This window comes from Zonotrichia leucophrys, chromosome 13 (assembly GCF_028769735.1).
Source record: "Zonotrichia leucophrys gambelii isolate GWCS_2022_RI chromosome 13, RI_Zleu_2.0, whole genome shotgun sequence".
In the NCBI taxonomy this organism is placed as follows: domain Eukaryota; kingdom Metazoa; phylum Chordata; class Aves; order Passeriformes; family Passerellidae; genus Zonotrichia; species Zonotrichia leucophrys.
Window position 1 is genome coordinate 16,996,829 of NC_088183.1, and position 21,265 is coordinate 17,018,093.

The following is a 21,265-nucleotide window of genomic DNA, read 5'->3' on the forward strand; positions in this document are numbered from 1 at the left end:
AGAGGTTAATACCTTCAAGTTGTTAAGTTTGGGGATTTTGTTAGTTTTAGAACTGGAGCTCTCACAACAGACTCTGGTTAAAAAAGATAAACACATCTTCAGAATAAGCTTTACAGCACAACAGCACAATTTACATTCTGCTGTTGTGGTGTCTCACTGACGCTGGGGCAGCACAAAGGACTCTGGTGCTGCTGAGGTTACAGCAGGGGCTGGTGTTACCACACCAGCTGCTGGATGCAAATTCCTGCCTGTCCATACATTCCCTCTCATGCAGAAGTCAATGTCTGATTCCAGCACTAAACCAGTTTTTACAGAGGCTGAGTAATAAAAGGACCCACTGGCAGCTGAAATTGGGTTGCTGCATAGATTTCTTTGTAGATAAAGATGGGTCTGCAGAAAAGTGAGAGCTCTGGCAGGCCTGGTTTATAGGGACAGTTAAAAGAACAGCATCTGAAAGGATACAAAAGCTGCTGCAAATCCTGAATCAGCCCCAGCAGACCTGCAGAGAGCAGCTTTGCAGAGGGACAGGTGGGTATTGTCCCACTGGGGAGCAGAGATGAGCTGGAGCTCCCCAGGTCCTGCTTTGGTTGGTAACGACAGACCCGTAGGACACAAAGCTTCTTCCTTCTCCTGGGTACCTGAAATATCTGACTTAGGGCCAATTTTGATGAAGGTACATGGTTGAGATAAATATAACACTGAGCATGAAGTCATTGACTAGAAGAGTGTCCCACATGCCCTGCATGGCTTGTGGTCCTGTCCCACCCCATCAGGGGGTTGGCTTGCCCTGCTGATAACTCATTTTTATATTCTGTTTCCATCTGCCAATGATTGCTGTTGTGTCCCTGTCTTTCAGAGAGATATGTCGAATTTCTAAACCTGATTTTTCTGTGCAGGCAGAAACTGATTTTTCTGTGCAGGCAGTTCTGAGCATTCATCAGATCCTCTTTTAAACTGAAAAAAAAATCATTGAATACCAAAATGCATCGATTTGACTTTGGACTGAATTTTGTACTTGAAGTAGTTTGTGCTGTTTCTCTAAATTTTGTCTGTGAGCACTCAGAGCCTTTTCTGATCTCCTCTCCAAGAGCAGATGCCCGCTGGGACTGTGCCTGGCTAGCCCCTGATCCACTTAGAGCCAGAGGCTGATGAATTCCCACTAATGTGCAAACTTTTCCCTACTGGCAGTTAATCCATTATTGTTTGCTTAGAAAAGTCATTGTGGGGCTGCTCCCTGGGGAAGCTCCTGGATGCCACCTCCAAGCTGGGACTGGCTTTTTCCTTCCTTGTCCATGGGAAGTTGTTGATGGAACTCATGGAGAACTCCCAGAACTGCCCATGCTCCTCGCTCCCATGCCCCCTTTGCACCCTGTTGGTGCTGACAGGCTCCTAAACATCCCTGACTCCTGGTGCTACAATTACAGCATCAATTAATTAACTTCATTTGCAAAACATGCAATTCCCTGGATCCCTAGTAAAGGCTTGCTCAGGGGAGAGCAAAGAGCTGGAGTTTTTTGACATCAGCAGATATATCGAGTTTTTGACAACCACCTGAATTGCCAAAATACGTGTCAAGAGCAGTTTTGATAGCTATAATCAAAGTATTTGAGTTTCCAGTGATGCCTTCTGAGTGTGACAATGTCCTCCCACGAGGACACTGTGCCTGGGCAGCTGTGACATCGCTGCTCGTGGGCAGGGCTGTGCTGAGCTCAGCCACAGCCATTCCCTCGGAATTTTTAATTCCTTGTAAAACTCCCTGCTGGTCAGAGCAGGAGGGAAGGGATGCTGTGGGTGTGAAGGGAGGTGTTCTGGGGCTTTGTGCTGATGGAAGCTGCTCTCTCCCAGGTGGACAATGCCAAGGATTTCCTGTCCATGGGTGGGCTCCGGCTGGTGATCGAGGGGCTGAACAGCAGCGAGGCCTCGCTGAAGGAACATGCTGCCTTCGTCCTGGGAGCTGCCCTGTCCAGGTGAGACCTGCCCTGCCCAGGTGAAACCTGCCCTCAGCTGGGCTCTGTGCCTCTCTCCACCTCCCTTGGTTTATTTCTGATAACAGAGACCAAAAACTGTGTTGTGACACACCACAAAACTGTCTTGTCCCCTTCCTTGCCCTTCCAACACCCATTTCCCCTTCTCCTCAGTGTGTCCTTATCTTGCTATTGGACACATCCAGAAGTAATGTGGTGTCAAATCTATGATTGTTTCTTGGTTTCCCTGAGCTCCCTGTTTCTACAATGTCCAAGGGGGGAATAATTCTCCTTCTGTCCCGTTGACAGCTCTCTCTGGAGGAAGATGTGACAGAGGGTACAGTTCCAAGCACCCCAGTGAGCACCTTTGTCCTTCCTCATCCTTGCTCCTGGGCTGCTTCAAGATGGCAAGGTGCTGATTTGAGCAGCTCCCGTGGTCTTTAGACAGAGATCTGGGCCCCATGGACACGTGCCTCTGACATCAAAGGCGTGTTGATTAGATGTGGGGTCAGGAATAAGGGTCAGCAGCCAGAATCCAGAGGAGACTGACCTGCAGAATGTTTGAGGTTCAGGGGAAGGAGCCTGCTCTGCCTCATGCTGAGGCATCCTGTGTAGTGCTGGCTGCAGGAGGTATCCAGTGGGCTCCATGGGTTTTCCTGGTGCCCCCTTTTGGTTTATGGGTTTTGGGGCTTTGCAGGGGATGTGTTGCTCATTCAGAGGTGCAGAGGCTTTAGAAATGCATTGGATGGACTCAAACTTCAGGATCACAAGTGCAGAGTGAAAATTGAAGGTCAGGACTGTTTTATCTGCATATTTCTACACCTAAAAATACAGTCACCTTCTCCAGCATCATAAATTATTTATGGCTTAGTCTAACACATGGTGCACAGACCTGCATTTACTTGGCAATCTCATATGCAATGCAGTTGGCCCTCAGCGTGCGTGGAGGGATGGGCCTCGTGGACAGGAGCAGGTACCCAGGTTTATACCAGGGAAGGATCCAGCTTCTGGTCTGAAACAGAGCCTGACTTAGGGATGACAGGAAGATACATGAGAAACAAAACCTGCTCTTCATATTCTGGTGTATCTTTGTCTCTGAAACAATACCAGAGTGGTTTGCTCAGGTTCTTTATGTAGACTCTTTCTGCATACAGAGAAGATCATGCAGAGGGTCTGGAAACATTTGCAGGTAACTTATGAAATGACAGGGACTGCTAAAGAGCTTCTTTCCAGATGTACCTGCCATGACATGGCCAGGACTCCAAAAATTCATTGTCTCATGGTACCTGACAGTGTAGCAGCGGCCACGAGAGTCACAATTTTGTGTAGTGTTTCTTACTCAAGTGCAAAAATCTTCTTTGGAGAGAGCCTCTCATCTGATATGACAACATTAAACTGCTGCTTTGCAAACTTGTGGACCTTTTTTCTTTGAAGGACATTCTGGCAGATGGTAATTTGGAGTGGTTTGGATGATACATTGTCTGAGAGCTCTGCTCCAAAATGTGAGGGATATTATGCCTTGGTTTGAGTTTGCTTTTTTTCCCCTTGCTGTGCTTAAGCTTTCTCAGTAGACACCTACATGCCAACTTGTCTGCTGTGTGCTCACTTGTTTAATTCGTTTGTTCATACATTTTCTCAGCTTACTCCATGCTCTAGTTAAACTGTTGGGGGCATTTCAGGTACTTCACACAGCATTTTGTGTTTTTCTGAGGGCTTGTTTTTTATTTCCTTCCCTCATGGTTGTTCCTGAGAGCCTTAGAGAGGTGGTAGGGCTTTCCAGTAAATTCCCAGAGGTGTCACAGCTCGCTGGGCTGCAGGGACATGATCTGCTCTGTGCTTGTGTGCCTGGGGCTGTGTCAGATCCTGTGCTGGATGCTGAGCCCGGGAAGAGGCAATGGTCTGCTGCTCACCAAATGGGTCTGTGGCCACCTCCCAGGTCTCTTCAGCCAGGCTGGCTCAGGCCAGTGGTTTCAAGCCAGGCAAACATTCCCAGAGGGAAATCAGAGCATGATGAGAGCAGCTCCAGAGCCTGGCACAGGAGGTCAGTAACTCCTGGCGCAGCTCAGTCTGGAAGAGGCAGTTTGGCCTTGTCTGTAGACAAGTGTTTAACACAGGAGGAAACCACTGGACACAGAGTGATTCCAGACATGCCTGGGACACATCCAGAACTTTTCAGCTCTCAGAAATACCCAGATCTTCTCCAGATTTGCACTGTCCTTAACTCTGCGCAGGTAGTCAAGCAGGTAAGGGAGGGAACAAACAGCTGCAGCCCCCAGGTCCTGCCTGCACATGGCCCTGCCAGGACCTGGCTCAGAGCTCTGGCTGTGCTGGGAGCCCATTGGAACAAAAAGGTTTTCCAGGGGATCAGCATCTTGAGCCAACAGGCCAGGGGGCTGGCCAAGACTTGGATCAGCAAAGGCAGCAGGAGGAGAAGGCACAACAGGGCCAGCTCAGGATTTCCCCTTCCTGATATTATCGTTCCTATTTATTTGGCTTAAAGCAGATTTGAAAAGCAGCCATAGCACAGCATGACTGGGACCTCAGGGCACAGGGTCCCAGGTCCAGCTGCCAGGGTCTGACCTCCTGGCATCCATCTGTCTCTGGGAGCCTCTGCCATAGGAGAGGCAGATATCTTCACTTGACAGGGAGGAAATCAAGGTTTCATCTCATGTTTCTCTTATATGTCCTTCACTTCAGGCATTTGGGTTTTAATTGCTGAGTCTGTGACCAAATCAAACATCATTCCATCTGGTGGAGTTCTCTGAGCAGTGCCCTTATTGCAAGTCTAAAACCTCATCACACTCTTACTGTTTTTAAGCCTTTAACAAAATGTTTTTCCATTCAGCAGTTTGCAAAAGTAAACTTCATTTGAACAATCCTCAAGTGCTCTGATTGCAAATAAAAGTTAAATGCACTAACAAAAATAATTGCTAGGCATGTGGGGTTGTACATTTAGGTATCCATAATTCACTAACAGTATATGCCAATACACAGCATTATCTGGATTTCCAGTGATTGCATTAGCATAAAAGCATGTTAGAATTTATCCTGTGGTACTAACATTTAAATATATATAAGTATGAAATATTAAGATCCAGCATTTTGGAGGCAAGTGAAACTACTGTCTGTAAAATGTTCCTGCATATTTTGAAGGTACACTCCAGTATCTTCGCATGACAATCAGCATTCGCACCATTGGGTCCAAACATTACAAAAATGTCAATGTTTTATGCAAAGAGGAGCTATATTAAGCTAAAAAAGATTGCTGATGAGAGAAGTGTCTTCTGATGTCCTCTGAGCTATTTACAGGCAGCATCTCCCTTTGTTCGTGGCACAGCCAGGCCTCTGTGCAATCTGTATCTCCATGTTTCACAAGAGTGGAAATGTTAGCCAGAAAGGATTATGTGTGCGATTAAAACCTCCATTTTTGAAAATTTTACCTACAGGAAACGTTTTTCCACACCAATAATTTGAACATTTTAGTATTTTGTAATAAAAGGATTTTTGTAATCCGTTTAGAAGGGGAATAATAATTTATGTTGAATGACTTCTTGAAGCTTTATCCCAAACGCTCCCTGTGTACTTAGGGATGAGTTGGAAGAGAGGATGGAGACAAGTTAAGCTGTAGGACCTTCGAGGCAAAGGGAAGCAGTTTGTATTTCATGGGGACAAGCAGAAGGCTCAGAAGGTGAGATTTTGGCCTGGCCAGAGTGGGGAACTGGGAGGGCAGCCACTTGTGCAGCTGCAGTGAGAGACTCGTGGCATTTTGGCCAGACCTTCCAAAGCCCACCCTGTGGGGTAGCCAGGGATAAGGATGTCCCACTGATGGTCCAAGCTGACATCTGCCATGTGTCCTAGAAGGGCACAGGACAGTCCCAGCACAGCCTCTGCCCACAAGCCCAGCACTGCTGGGCTCTCACTGTTCCCTTTTGGCCCTCAGTGCTAAAATAATGTCACAGGGCTTGGTAAAGGCTTGGGAGTAAACTCATCACTGGTGAGAATTGAAGCACGATCCTGTAGCTACACACAAGAGTTTTCCATGGATTATCTTAGCTGAGACAGAGATTAAACCCCTTAAGGGATGACCATGTGCATCCTGAATACCCCATTTACCATTATTTGTATCACCAACTGTGAGGCTTGTTCAGAGCTTGCCCCACTCTGGTAAAGCCAAGAGAGGCACAAAACATGTTTGCTTCTCAAGAGAAACCTCAGAGAAGCTCCTAGAGTGATGGGCTCTGATTCCTGCTGTTGTGCTGAGGAACTCAGCATTGTGGGATCCATCTGGTTTTGGTTCTGCTTTTCCATTGTTTTTTCTGATGGAAGAGGGATGTGGCAATGCTGTCTCCTTGCTCCGTCCAGCAGTCCCCTGGTGGTGCCCATTTTCCCAGAGCACAAGGCTTCCCTGCTCTGTTGGAGAAGCAGCAGCCCCTCCAGGATGCCTCTGTCAAGAGGAAAGAGCTTCCACCAGATTTAAGGGGTTTGAGTTAGGTCCAGCTGTGCACTGAAACTGGCTGGTGCTCACTAGTGTTAAATAACACAGAGGCCCAAGCAATAAACCCAGGAAAAGTAAAATTAAAGACCTTGCTTCAATGCTGTCTTGTAAGGACATAAGAATTTCTGTGCAGAGAAATAAATCTGGTTAGCTTAACAAGCACTGTCCCTACCCATTTATTTCCAATCCATCTTCATCCCTTCCTCCTCCAGCTTTTCCTTTTACATCCTGCAGTATTTGCCCATCTCTTTATCCACTTTCCCTGATTTTTTCAGTGGCCCTGTTTGCCCACACCATGTGTTTGCCATCTCCCAGTTGCAGTAATTCCAGCTCCACTCTTTGACTGCTTATAATTTCTTGCTTTGTAGATTGTCTCCTCTATTTTCATTCGAACTCCTGACTTGTGTGAAGTTATCAGCCTCACTGCACTTAATTTCAAATTAATTTGATTGGGTCACCTCAATTTTTTTTCTGTAATGATAATGAACTCAACCTATTTAGCCTTTCCCCATTATGAATAACCTTAACAAAAACTGCAGTGCAGTGTAAATGGGTGTTTCATCATTGTGGTTAATTACACAGAAGAATAAATCCCTAAACATTTTTCAGCCTCTGAAATCTAACAAGGAAGTGTAATTAACAATTAAAGAGTAAACTGCCATCCTTGTGCTCTCAGGAAGACAAGGAGGGAAAAGTCTAGAATCCAAGGTTTGCTCCTGGGTTTTTAGGGAGAAATATTTGGGGCAATGCTGATGGCTGGGAGTGGCAGGGGGTGGGGTCAGGCCCTTGTTTTGGCCAGCTGTGTTTTCCCAGGTGCCTGTGGCTGCTGGAGAGGGGATGGACACCTTGGCCTCAGCTGAGGGACTGGGCTTAGGCTGAGGACATTGTCCTTTCTGTAAAACTGGGGAATTCTGCAGTGAGTTCTCTGGCTTGGGCTGGTGCTGTGAGAGGACACAGAGGTCAAGCAGTGGGGATGAAATGTGTGTTTGGCCTCACATCCCATGTGTGAGCTCCCACACACTCCCCCAGCACTGGGCTCCACTGGCTTCTCCCCCTTACCCGGGGCTCGGGCAGGTGGCCTTGTCCTCCTGAGTGCTTCAACAGCACTGGGTGCTCCCAGAGCCTGCAGGGCCTCCTCAGTCCACAGCTGCTGGTGCTCTGAGAGCTGTGGGAGGTGTCCTGCCCTGCAAACACAGCCCCACAGAACAGCCCGTGCTGCCCAGGGCTGTGACAGGCATGGGGAACACCAGGAAGCTGCTCCAGCAGAGCTTCAGCAGGGAGGGGAAGACTCATCACAGCCAGCTCATGCATTATATAAAACATGTTGTTTCTGTCTCATCGTGTTTAGTAAATGCTCTCTGCTGAAGCCTTTGAGTTATTGTGGTGGTTTCCATTTAAAATACATGTTCAGGCTGGTTACCTAATCACTTTCTGCCAAAAAAACCAGCCCAAACTTGCTGTTTCCCAGTGCAGACATGGTTCTGTAGCTGGACACAACATGTATTCCTCTGTCTCTTCAGCCACTATTCATTCATCCTTCTTGTTCTCTACAATTCCCTGGCAGGGGGGTGGAGCCAGGCAGGGGTCGGTCTCTTCCCTCAAGTAACATGCAGTAGGACATGAGAAAACAGCCTCAGGTTCTGCCAGGGGAGGTTTAGATTAGGGAAATTTTTTTTCACTGAAAGGGTTGTGAAGTACTGGAGCAGCCCTGGAGGGGTTGAAAAGCTGCACAGATTTGGCACTTAGGGACACAGCTTAGCAGTGAACACGGTGGTGTGAGATTAATGGTTGGCCTTGATGATCTTGGATGTCTTTTCCAGCCTAAATGATTTTGTGATCCTATGTTTTCTGTTTATCCTTTTTACTACAGCCTGTACACTCTGCAAATGCCTTCACAGGCTTCAGAGATTTTCCTCCCTAACCACCTACATTGTTTTCCTGACCTTTCCCAGGTCTTGGCATGTTCTCTGCATTCCCTCCAAGCAATAGGTGTAGAGCACTCACCAAGAGGAGGCACCTGCATTTGCTCTTTGCTATGGGAGCGTGCAGATCCCATCTCTGCCTCTGTAGGTCCTGCTGTCTGCACCCTCCTAGCCCTTCCCGATGGTGGCTTTTGTTGGATTTCATTGCCAACTGGCAGAACTGGGCTGTCAGAGGGATGTTGGGGGGCTGTCCATGCCTCTTGTAGCCTCTCTTCTGGATTTAGCCATATTTTCTCTCCCACTCCTCTCCTTGTGCTGAGGAGAAGGCAGCAGATCTTTCACAGGAGGCAAAATAACATAAACCAGCAACTGCAGGCTCCCATGGCATCCACAAACAGCCCTTGGCCGTCCTGACTGAAGAGGGATCAACCTCTTTTCCAGGCTGGCATCTTCCAGCCTACCTGTTCTCTTAATACAGTGCTTTGATAAGTTTTCTCTCATCTGTCTATTCATATGCTTAAAGATTCCTTGAAACAGGTGATTATTCATCCATGCAGACAGCTCCTCAGGCCTTCCACCAGACTGCTGCCAACCTCAGCTGCTTTGAGGCTCTCCAGGTGTTTGCACAGGATGATGAGAGAAAACAACTTACTGGAAATTATCTCTTTCTGAAGAAACTCCTCATCACTGTTAACTACTTGCTCTTCCCTCAGGTGCTGACATTCTGTGTCTTCTGAGCTGGGTTTTGATGTCCCTTTGTTTTAGATAATCTTTTTTTTCTGCTTGAAAGGAGATGTCCAGCAGAGGCCCTCAGAGCAGCCCGGCATGTTTTGGGAGGGGAGGACTCCCTGGCAGCCGTACAGTCCTCTGGGCCCTGACGCTCAGGGCAGCTGTCTGTGGCCACCTGATGTCCCTGGGGAGCTGGGCCCGTGGCAGCCCCTCCCTGAGGGCAGCTGGGTCCCCACACGGGCTGGAGGAACACTCTCCCAGCCGCTCCCCACCGAGGCTCAGCCCCTCAGTGCCACTGCCGGAGCCCTGAATAGATTTGAAAACTAATTTGCTGCTCAGAGCATCAATAGATGTACGTCACTTGTCCTTTCTGCTGCATTTAATGAGTTTCCAAGGTACTGCAGCCAGTTCCAGAAGGCTGCCATCAAAGGATCTTGGCTTCCATCAGAATCCTCGTGCCCCTCAGCGCTCTGCACTTCTCACGTCTCACATGTCTCTTATGAATTCAACGCAGAGCACATCGTATAATTTCTTGCAAACATCCTTTCCAGACTGTCTCTCCTTTTTTCCTGAATGCCTTGAACACAGGGCATGAGAGAGAGCAAGGGCTCTTCCTGCAGTAAGGTGGTGTTAGCTGGAGCCCAGGCGAAATGTGGGTCATGCTAAACGTCCTGTCACTGCTGCTCCCCACGGTCATGACTCCCTCAGTTATTCCCTCCTGGGGCTCACCATAACTGTTCCCTTCTGTTAATCATCCTGAAGCTGGCTTTGGGCATCCCAGCCTCAGCTGTCACCATGTGGGACAACACCTGCATGTGGGTGAGGAGAGTGCTGCCAGACTGACAGCCAGGGCACAATGGGCACAGCCCTGCAGTGGCAGTTCCAAGGGACAGATCATTAATCCTTAGCTGCATCTGCTGAGATCAATAATTGGGACTGTTGTTTTGTAAAACCCCCCAGATCCACACGGGAATTGCCTTATTGAAGTGGACGTGCAGGCCTGGCTGGCTGGAAAGGCCCCTTTGGGGGGATTGCAGAGGAGAGAACACAAAACCCAGGTGCCAACAGTGTGCTGACATGTAAATGAGCTTTCCTGAAGCCTTTAGCAGCTCAAACCTGCCATACACGATGAACCACAAGGGTTCTTGGGTTTTATCTATTTCTGTCACTGCAACAGGGAGGGTTGGAGAGGGTTTCTGGGTGCTGGTCCATGCCTGGATGCTGCTGCCAGCATCCCTCTGCTCAGGGCTGCACATGGGAGCCTGTGTGAGCTCCTCTGCATGTTCCTCCTCTCCTTCTGGAAGCAGGTTGTGTTATATTTCCATACATACTTTGTCATAAAAGCTCCTAAATATGATTTTTGTTTGTTTGCATACCTTGCAATGAGCAGGAACTCACCTTAGTTGTTTTCCAAATTAACACCCCGCTGGTTTTACTTAACAAGGTGTTTTTTCCAAGCTGAGAACAGTAACAACTCCGAGATTTCTTTTTAAAAAATGCATTTTCTTCTCAGGTACTTCATATTGAAATCTGTCTTAATTTCAGTTCAGCTAGTGTGTGAAAACACACGGTGTGGCATTATTAGTCCCTGCAGGAATAAAGACAGATGGAGCCCAAAATGGAATTGGCTTTATGATTAATTGAAACCTTCAAGAGTGCAGTGGAATCAGGGCTTGGTCCTGCCCTGGCAGCACCTGGGGATCAATTCAGTTGGCATGAAGAGCTCAGGGGGAGACACACAGCTGTCACCTGGCAGAGCCAGCCCCGAGCTGTCCCCTCCCGGTGGGACCTGTGGCTGGGGGAGGGCAGGGTGGCCCAGGTGTGGGCAGGGGGCAGGGAGGGATGGTGGCGTGTCGGGGTCCTTGTGTGGATGATGTGCTTGGGTAATGAGCTGCTGTTCCTGCCCCGAGCCTCCCGTGGCTGGGCACGATGGCTCCCGTGTCCAGGGAGCTCAGCAGGGAGCAGGGGAGTGTTGTGAGGCACGCTCCAAAAAACTCAGCAATGTGGAGCAATGGGGATTTGAGCTCTGCTCTGGGTTCCTGCTCCATGTGTGACCTGCACAGTTTCCTCAGGTTTCCCATCCTTGCCTGTGAGAGGGAAAGGAATAATGAAGAAACACCATGTGGTGTTATGTGTGGTGGCTTCAGCATTAGTGGATATTTCTGGGGTCTGTAGCCACTGACATTTACAGCATTTTCTGCTGGATAGGAGGAGAAAAAGGTGCTGCAGAAAGGAGAGTTCTCCATCATGTTTTGGGAGCCAGTCCTCCCTTGCTTTACTGCTCATTGTGGTGCTTTCATGGTCAGCAGATCCTGAGCAGCTCTGGAGCTGAGGAGATGCAGCAAGTGAAGGCAAAGTTGCTTTGCAAAGGCAAATTCTGGAGCTATGTCTGCACTTCTTTTTGGAAAGGGCATGAAGGGGATGGTCAAGGGCAGTGGTGGCAGCCCCAGGGGATTCCCAGTTTCCCACCTGGTGCTCACTGCTGGTCTGGCCTCTGTGCACAGGCCCTGCTGCCATGGCCCACAGGCCAAAAAGAGGCCTGTGGGTGCCTCCCCCTGAGGCAGCCGAATGGGGCTGAGTGTTGGCAATAATTTAAAGAAGGATTTGGTGTAGGAAGTTGAAATTGGCTGTGGAGATGATGGTTTAAAGTGTGGATGTGGCTCGGGGCCCACAGCTATGTGTGCTCGGCAGGTGTGTGTGCACTGAACTGGTCTTGCTGGGCAAACTGGATAACAAATAGCATCCATGGGGCCATCAGCTGGGAACAAGGTACAGGGGGCATCTCCCAGATGCAGCCAGGACAGTGTTTTAACAGGCACCAGCACCCCTTCCTGTGGTGCAGTATCAGCCCTCCCAGTTAAGAAGGTGATTGGGACCTTGCTAATTGTCCTGAGAGTGGGAGCACTGCTGGAAATGAGCTGATCCTGCAGATCTGTGGGCAGCTGAGCTAACTCCTGGGACATCATACACAGCACCTCACCAAACATGCAGTGTTTGCTCACTCCAACAAGTGCAGTTTGATTTTTGTTACCCCTGACCCCCTAGGATGGCAGCAGGTTTGCTGAGGTAGATTTTGTACAGGGAGGAAGGCTCTGTAGCTGAGCTCTCTCTGCAGGAGCTGGCCAGAAGTTGTGGAGAGACACTATGAGGCTGCTCTGGATTTTCTTTTCTTTCCCTGGGGACTCTGGGGATTGCAGATCAGCGGATTGTGGATTAGCGGATCAGGAATTAGAAATGCCTTTTTCATTCTTATGTTACACACTAATGAACTGACAAATTTAATTTCTTTAAATCCAGCTATTTCAGCTGGAATTGGCAAAGTCGACTTCTGTCTCTTTTGGTACCCTGAGAATGGCTGAATCCTGATCTCTCTGGGGTCACATCATCCACATTCACTTCTTTGTCTTTAGCCTGTGGCTGTTCCAGAAGTGCAGAGTTCTCTCCAGGAAGGGCCCATCCCTCATGTGTGGTTGCAGAGTGTCCAGGTGCTGCCAGGGGCTGTGGCTCTCTGCAGCCACGTCTGCCTGTGCCAGTGCAAGGAGGGGAGCTCAGCCCCAGGGAGGGAGAGGGGCTGGCACCAGTCTGGGGGCTCCAGCTTGGCTGTCTGAGCCCACTGGTAGCAGCTCAGCTGTCTCTACCAGGCAGACACCCTGTCAAACCCCGTGGCTCTGTCGAGTGCCTCCATGGCACAGCACAGAGTGTCTGCCCAGCTCCAGGTGCGAGGTGTGCTTGGCTTACATCTGGACTCAGACTATCTGGAGCTGAAGGGATCCACCAGGATCACCCAGTCCAGCTCCTGTCCCTGCCCAGACCCCCCAGCAGACCCCCAGTGCATCCCTGGTGCCCAAAGGCTCCTGGAGCTCTGGCAGCCTCAGGGCCGTGCCCATTCCCTGGGCAGCTTGGGCAGTGCCAGCACCCTCTGGGGCAGAACCTTTCCCTGGCGTCCATCCCAAAGCTCCCCTGCAGCCGTTCCCTCCTTCCCTGAGCTCTGCCCTGGGCTCCTCTCTGCAGCTGAACCAGCCCAGTGCCCTCAGCCCTCCTCGGGTGGCCCCTGCAGAGCTTCCCCAGCCCGGCCCCTCCTTTGGGCATCTGGGACAGCTCTGGGGCTCTGATGTTGTGGCACCCGAAACTGTCTCAGAACTCAAGGTGAAGCCCCTCCAGTGCAGAATAGAGCAGGACAATCCCTTCCCTTGCCTGTGTGGCAATGCTGGGCCTGATGCTCCCAAAAAAGATGAAAGAAAAATCTAATAGATTTTGTTTGCCCTTGGGCTCGTTCCTGTGAAGGAAGCTGAGATCTTCCCCTGCTCTTTTGCATCCCTCTGTGGGGAGAGTCCTCTTCCTTGGGCAGCCCCTCCACTGTCACGGGCTGGGATTTGGGTGCTTCTGGTGGCTGTGCAGGCTGCAGTGGGCTCCATGTGCCTCTCCAGGGCTGAGGCAGCACCTCCCTACCCAAGCCCTGTGCCAGGGACAGCAGAGAGCAGAAAAAGGCATTTCTGTTGCTCAAAGCCTAACGGCCTGCGCTGTGGGACCCCGTCAGCGGGGGAAGAGCAGATCCATCATTACCCAGAGCTTTCAATGAGCACTAAACAAAACGGCCCTGGCTCTCCAGAGCAGGCTTTATTCCTGCATTCTGTGATGCTGAAAGTGGGTCTGCAAGCGGCCGCCTCACCGCGAGCCCCAGCAGAGCCGTGGGCCGGCGGCAGAGCCGCTCCCGCTGCGGGCAGGGCACAGCCCGGCCATCCCTCACTGCCCCACTGACGGACGGCTCTGGGGCTGTGCCGATAATATCTTGATTAACAATTAGCATGATGGAACCGGGAAATACATCTTGTTCCTCGCCCCAAGCCGACAGGTGAGGATGGATATATGTTGCCTGGTTGATTGCTGTGCCTTGTTAGAGCCTATTTAGGGTTGATTGAAAAGCAGAGGCTTTGTGTGAGGAGAGACCTTTAATCTCCTGGCAGAGCCAAGTGCGTTTCCCATCAGGAAGCGTTCCTTCTCTGCTGCTTATCTCTAACCCCCGCTTTAAACCTGAGCCTGGCGGAGACCAAAAGAAAGGCAGGATCAAAACAAAAATAATTGGGATCGCTGGCTTCCGTGGGCAGTCTGAACCTGTTATTCCTACTTATCAGCTAGTTATTCCTATAAAACTCTTGCAAGAGACAATTCAGCAGTTGCAGTATCTCCTTGATGAAAAGCACTCCAATAAAATAACCATGGCAACAGTTGCTGAGGGCTGGCATGGTGAGGGACGGAGATGTGCTCTCCAAAGGACTCCGGGCCCAACTGCCCTGACAAATGGCCCTGCCGAGCACCAGGAGGTGATGTATGGACAGCTCTGTTGTCCTGGTGGGGTCCCAGATGTGCTGGGCATGCAGGCTGCCCCAGTGCACCCAGTTACAAGTCACAATTTGTTAACCATGGGTGTCTTCCCCTCCACATGGAAGGGGAGCTTGTAACCTGAAAGCTGAGGGGGAATCATGAGGACGCTCAGTCAGAAAGAAAGGGCCAAGGAGGGGACCTCAGGAAGGGACACCACCTGTGATCCCAAAGCCATAGAAGATTTCCCAGGGTTTGGATGCTCTGGGAAAGGCTGTGTCTCTCTGCTGTTGGTGCCAGAGACTGGTATTGATAATAAACACTTGGCATGTCTAATTTCAGAGCAACTTCTTTTTAAAGCCATGCTAAGACTGTGTTTGGTGCTCTACAGGAGGGGTGACAGAGGCCACGTGGTGTTGCACGTGGGGCAGTTTGGGCATTTGCCTCGAAGAGTTGGCCCTTGGTGCATGAAGGAGCCAGCAGAGCCTGGACTGAGCCTGGAGAGTTTGTGCCAAGTTTGTGTCCTTCACCCCTGGCTCATGACCCTCCATCCCACCCAGGGGGTCTTGGAGGGCTCACTGTTAGGACCACCCGTATCCTACTGCTCTTCAAATGCTCTGGTTTTAATCTTGGCTGGGGAGCAGCTTATCTTATGGGATGAAGGCCTCTCAAGCAGATTTGTGGGCATGGTGGTGTTTTTGTTAGGCACTATCCTCTCATTGTTGTCTTCCTTAACTGGACGTTTATAAGCCTGAAGGAACGTTCACCAGAAGAACAGAGGAGCCTGCTGAAAAGCAGCATTTGTACAGATTTCTAGAAAAGGGCAGTAAATACTCCACCTCTGCTTCATAATAATAATAGGCAGACTAAGTATCTCTAAAAATATAAAATAACATGAGCCTATTTGGAATAGTCAACATCCTTATCAGCCTGCTGCCATCTCTGCAAACAAGTTTCGCTAGAGATTCTGGGCATGATTTTCAATGGCTCAGAGCAGCTGTAGCTTCTTTGACTTCAGTGAAAAGTCTGAGTGCTTGGCACGGTGGCAAACCAAGCCTCTTCCTTTCTGCTTCAAATTGGGGCTTGATTCTAAGTGAGATGAATTTTCTCCTCCTGATAATTCTGTGCATCTGAAGTGATTACAGCTCCGCGTGAGTGCTCTTTTAGGAGATTTCAATGCAGCGTTTTCTTCCGTCTTAAAAAGGTTCCTTCAAGCCTTATGATGCTGGAGAAGGGGGGGAAAAAATAAATCCTGGTGGAAGCCGTTACATCTTCCTATGCAGATGAGAGATTAAAATTTGTATTTTTATAAAACACTCACGGGGGCTAAATAGGAAAAGTTCTGTTGAGGCGAGCGGGTTTTGGCTGGTGGGAACGTGCTGCTAAATTCTTATCTGCCGATGGGGAGGCAGAGCAGGGAGTGGTATTATTTGGAGTTCTTAGAGAGTGAGCTTTAATGTTTGCTTAACTCCACTAAAAATAGACGCCACCCTCTTTTCCTAATAGGCGGCATTTGTCACACTTGATTCATTTCCTCTCCCAAACTGAGCTCCTTCATGAATATTCATCTCTACTCCCCAGGAATCTGCCTGTCCTCAGAAGTTGTACTCGCGGCGACCGTGCCGTAACAATGCGAGTCAGGCTTCCAGGGCTCCCGAGTACCTGGCCCGATGCAGCAAAACGCGCTGGTATCAACAGCTCCCATTGATTCCTGCTCCTCTCGGAGCCGTGATTGCTCGTTATCCCTCTCGATGAGACCCTTAACGAGGCTCCCGTTCCTGTTGTCATAGCAGCGCCGCATCGCCCGGTGTAGCAAAGTCTCCGTGGCTGCTAATTGTGTGATGGGAGGATCAGTTTGGCAGTTTTTCTAGTGGGGATTAGGCCAAAAGGTCCCTTCTGAACTGTGATGAATGCGGCTTCCTTCAGAAGAAACTGAAACTTGGTAGTTAGAGGGGATTTCTGACGAGGGAAGCTTTCCACAGCGGAGAGGGAGAGCAGTCCTCACAGAGCTCTTCCATTCGTGCTCTGCCACTGCTTAAAGCAGGAGGAAGCCAACCAGAAATGCCAAAGGAAGATGTAAAGCGGCTGATTCCCTAGTAAGGAAGTCTGTCAGTGCCTCAGACCTTCTAATCTTGTCCAGAGCATGTGGAAGGTCCTTGCTACTGTCATTTGCTGCTGGAGTGGGAAAAATCTGTTCGTGCTGGGAGCAGGGATCAGCTCTGGTGCCATTGCTCGGCACCACCAAGGAGATTTTCAGCCACATGCTAGAAGAGTTGCTCTGAAGAGTTGCTAGAAGAGAAGGGGTTGCTCTGGCGTTGTGGGTGAGAAATGTGCACAGCAAAAGGAATGATCTCATCACCCTTTGCCCCTGCAAGTGCAGGAGCGCTGCATGGCAGCCACGGTTGGTTAAAGAGTGCACGAGAGACAGAGGGATGTTTGCTGCTTGACCCTGAGGAGTGATTTATCAGCCAGGATGCTCTTGTTAACTGGCAGGACCTGTGCAAGGCTCAGCATCCCTGTCCTGGTGTGGAACAGCAGCAGGGGGTTTGCTGGAGCTGGAGGGCCAGTGGCTGTGCCATCCCCAGGGATGGTGGCTCATCTGCGGGCTCGCTGCTGGCTCAGCACAGAGGCAGGAAGGGCTGCAAACGATTCACTGTTCCCACGTGCCAGGGGATGGGGATCAGCTGTGCCTGCTCCCAGGGCCCTGCTCTTGGAATGCAGAGGGCAGATTTGTCCCCTGTGTGTTTCACTGGGTTTATTCCACAGTGCTGAAATGTAGCCAGGGTAATCCGTGACCTAAACGTGGGCATGAATAGTGTTTTTAGAGAATGAAAAGAGAAAAAATAAATCCTCACCCACCTCAATCTCTCTCCCCAAATTAAAAACTCCCCTGGCCAAGCCTTGCAAATGAGTTTTTGTTGTTTGTGCAGTGAGGAGCCAGATTTTTAAAGGCTGGCTTTCAATTTTACAGCCGTTTATTACAGGCATGAATAATTGCTGGCACGGTGCTACCACTGCTGTTGTTTGCTCTTAAGGTTGGGCCAATTACATATGTAAGCCCTTGATTTACAAGCAAAAGCAGAACTAAAGTAGCTTTGTGGCCTACATTTCAAGAATGAGTGATGTGTCCATGGTCAGCTGTGGGTTCCCAAATTTGTGCTGTGAACCACAGAGGTCCACGGCCATAAATGTGTGGCCCAGATTGTCCAAGGCATCCTGTGGCACGGGCTGTCACAGCACAGCGTGAAGGACATAAACAGGGAGCAGCGAGTGAGGCCCGGGAACCTGCCCAGATTCATCCCATGGCAGGAATGCTGAAAGATTGTGCTGCATTTGGGGAATTCACAGTGAACACACAGAAAAGAGAGGGAACTGGAACTGAACATAATGGTTCTGCAAGATGGACTTAAACCAAGCCTGTCCAAGTCCTGCTTCCCAACATGAGGACTGGTCTGTGTCCAGCTCCTCTGGGCACTCAGCCCTCTTGGGAGAGAAGAATCACAGAATCCCAGAATGATTTGGGTTGGAAGGGACTTAAAGCCCATCCCATTCCACCCCCTGCCAAGGACAGGGACACCTTCCACTGTCCCAGGCTGCTTGAAGCCCGTGTCCAACCTGGCCTGGGACACTTCCAGGGATCCAGAGGCAGCCACAGCTTCTCTGGAAACCTTGTGCAAGGGTCTCATTTTCTTCCCAATATCCCATCTAACCCTGCCCCATCAGTGTGAAGCCATCCCCCCTCGTCCTGTCACTCCAGGCCTTAGTCCAAAGTCCCTCTCCAGTTCTCCTGGAGCCCTCTAGGCAGTGGAAGGGGGAAACCTCAGAGCATTCCATTTTCCACTCCACCTCTTTCAGCCTGTGTCCAGAGTGGAGGTGAATCCCTGAAATAGCTGCTATCCACTGTGGAACTTAAAAATGGCTGATTGAGATCAAGCAGAGGATTTTTCTTGCTTCTGCACAAACGGTAGAGAATGGCAAGGAGGCAGGTCAGTGTGATGGCTATTCTGCATGGGGTGATGGTTTCCAGACATCATCCACAAGTGCTGTGACCTGGACTCTGCACTGCCCAGCATGGGGAAGGTGTCACTGTGCTGTGCTGGTGCCATTGGGCGCCACCAGCCGTGGGGTGAGGTGGGAGCCAGCCCAGCTGTGCTCCTCCGCCCTGGCCTGGTGGCAGGCCGGTGTCCTTGCTGCTGGGAGAGCAGGAAGGGCAGGATGTGAGGAAGGGCAGGAGCAGGCAGGATGTTTGTGGGCGCTGATGTCATTGCCACAAATCAGTCGTGGATGTTGTCAGCGGGAGGCAGCGGCGGCTCGGCTTGGGAAGAGGCCAGCGTGTCACAGCCCAGGGGCTGGCCAGAGGAGCACGCTGCACTCATGTCCTCACTCATCACACAGCACGTGGCTCCTCAGCCCCCTCCTGCAGGGTTTGTGTGGTCAGCTGGAGGCCGTGGTCATCCCCCTGGTGTGCATGGTGCGGGCTCAGTCTGAGTCCTGCTGATGGACTCAGCTTGGAGATGCTCTGCCCCACCTCAGCACAGGCTGCTTCTGCTGCCATGCAGCTGGGCAAGAAGCATTGGTGCAGGACCAATGATTTCTGGAGTGATTTCCTGAAGCTTCTCAAGGCAGAGACAGCACCCAGTCTCCCCTGGCAGCCCCGTGGTGTGCACTCTGGCCCTGGCAGACCCGTGGGCAGCAGAGCCATGGGGAGGCACAGCCAGGTTTGTTTACGAGGCTGCAGTCAGCCTGGCTTTTACACCCCAGCAATTACTGGCAAGCCCTGGCTGCTCCTGCGCCTTCACAGCACATGTGTGAACTCCTGGTTGTGTCACCTCCCTGTCCCCTCCTAGCGGAGTCTAGCAGTGGGAAGTGATCATCACAACTCACATTTGCCTGGCGTATGTCTTTCCACAGTTCCAGAGTGTGGAATGAATTGAACCCGCTTCCTCCTTCACCTTCAAGCTGTTCCTGGATGCAGGCAGCTCAGCTTCCGCAGCCACGCTCAGCTCTCAGAGCTTTTTCTGCCCTAGGGATGGAGCCCTTCTCTCCTGCCTGGCAGAACCTGCCTGGATGCTCCCCCTTGCAGAGGTGGTGTTCATCTCATGATCTTTTGGGCTTTTCCTAACCCTTCCCTTGCCAGGCTGAGGCTTTCTGTCCACTCCCTCCTCCACTGTGGCAAAGGAGGGCTTTTTGTCTTTGCCTTCAGGGTCATTAAATCTTAATTAGCACGTTGGCTTTCTTTGTCAAGGTATCCGCTCTCTCCATCCATCAGTGATGTAGGGCACACTGCTGACATTCTCTTCTTCCTGCATAATTATCTTATTCCATTGCATCTTTTATGCAGAATCTTCCCTTCTGGAAGGGCTCCTCTCCCTGCTCCCACTATCCCTGAGCACCCAGTTCAGCTATGGTACCTGCCATGGCCTTGTTTCTTACACCTGCATACGAATCCTTTGAGTTATTCCTGTATTTTGTTAACTACCTCGATCATCTTGGCTCTTTGAGAGCTTGATTCAGGCATTCATAAGTGTTTCCTTCACCCTGTCTCTGAAGATGGGATCTGTGTCACCCAGCTTCAATGCTCCTACACGAGTTCCCACCTGAGCTGGCTATCCAGCCAGGGACAGGGAATCTTCCAACAGGCAAATCATTCCAGCTAAGGCAGGAGTCAAAAGCAGCCCCATCTCCCATTAGACAAATCATCTTTTCTGCTTGCTGCACTGACCTTGAATTCCTCGGATGCTTTTCAGAACAGATGCAGCCCCCTTTAGAGTGACCCTAAAGCTCTGGGCAGTGGATTTGCCTCTCTGGGCTAGCCAGGGCAAGTGCCATGGAAAAACAGACACAGGGTCTCCAGGGATGTGCAGACCACAGGTCAGGACATGTTACTGAGGGAGCCCAGGCAGCTTTTATGGGCTGGAAGTCTTAATTGTAGCTGTCTGATGTTAACAGAGATGAATCTGACACTTGGAAAGGTTTGGGGAAATGTTTTCTTCTTAATTTGTATTTAGGAAATGTAAAGGTATATAGTGAATGTTTAAAAACTAACAGCAACAGTAATTATAGGTGGGCATAATTTTCTTTTATCTTTTAACTGAAGTTGCTAGAAAAAAATGACTGCTGTGCTGATACTTGGCAGGGACACTGATGTGAGTACCCACTTGTTTCTGAAAAACGCTGTGGGATTTTTAATGACCATCAGCAGCACAACCTTGATTTTTAAATGTCATCCTAAATGTAGCAGTTACAGCCTCCTCTGCCGTGGCATGTGGGTGGGTGAGTAGGGATGAATCAGAAAGCAGAAAGAATTGCTGGTGCTTTCTGTGGCTCCCAAGTTTTCCTCGAGGGCTTCCCACCTAGGAACTGGCTGGAATTATCTGTGGGTTGTGTTGCAGTCCCTGGTCCCGTGGCATCTCCTGCTGTTGCTCTCCCCTCTATTAATCCATGATTAAGTCGCTTGATGCAGAATGAGTTCATCGGGTTTCTTCAGGAGCTGGTATTCCACAGGATATCCTCTCTGTTTATCAAAACAAGATAAATGAGAAAAATGTTTCCTAGCTTTTGCAGATGCAGTTTTCCATTCTCCCTCTGGCTGGAAACATTCCCCAGGCTTTACTTTCAGAGCTGAAATCTGTGCTTGGCATGTGCAAGATGGTGATTTGCTTTTGTAAATGGAGCAAAGTCTTGGTTTTGAGTCATGACTCAGTGAAACAAATCTACTTTTATCGACTAAAACGATTCTAATAGCTCCATTAAACCCGCTGGGACCGGGAAGAGCCAGAGTGACACGGCAGTGGGGTGGATCCAGCATCTTCCCTGGCCTGCCAAGGCTCGGGAGC

The 21,265-nt window shown here is 50.1% G+C and overlaps 1 protein-coding gene across 2 annotated transcripts in view; it reads left to right on the forward strand.

Annotated features, from left to right (window-relative positions):
* Positions 1–21,265, forward strand: part of SIL1 (SIL1 nucleotide exchange factor) — a 118,487-nt gene that overhangs the window by 84,641 nt on the left and 12,581 nt on the right. For both annotated transcript variants that reach the window (XM_064724827.1, XM_064724826.1), the window contains exon 7: positions 1,846–1,967. In XM_064724827.1, coding sequence (XP_064580897.1) covers positions 1,846–1,967 — 122 coding nt within the window. The remainder of the gene's footprint in view (positions 1–1,845; positions 1,968–21,265) is intronic.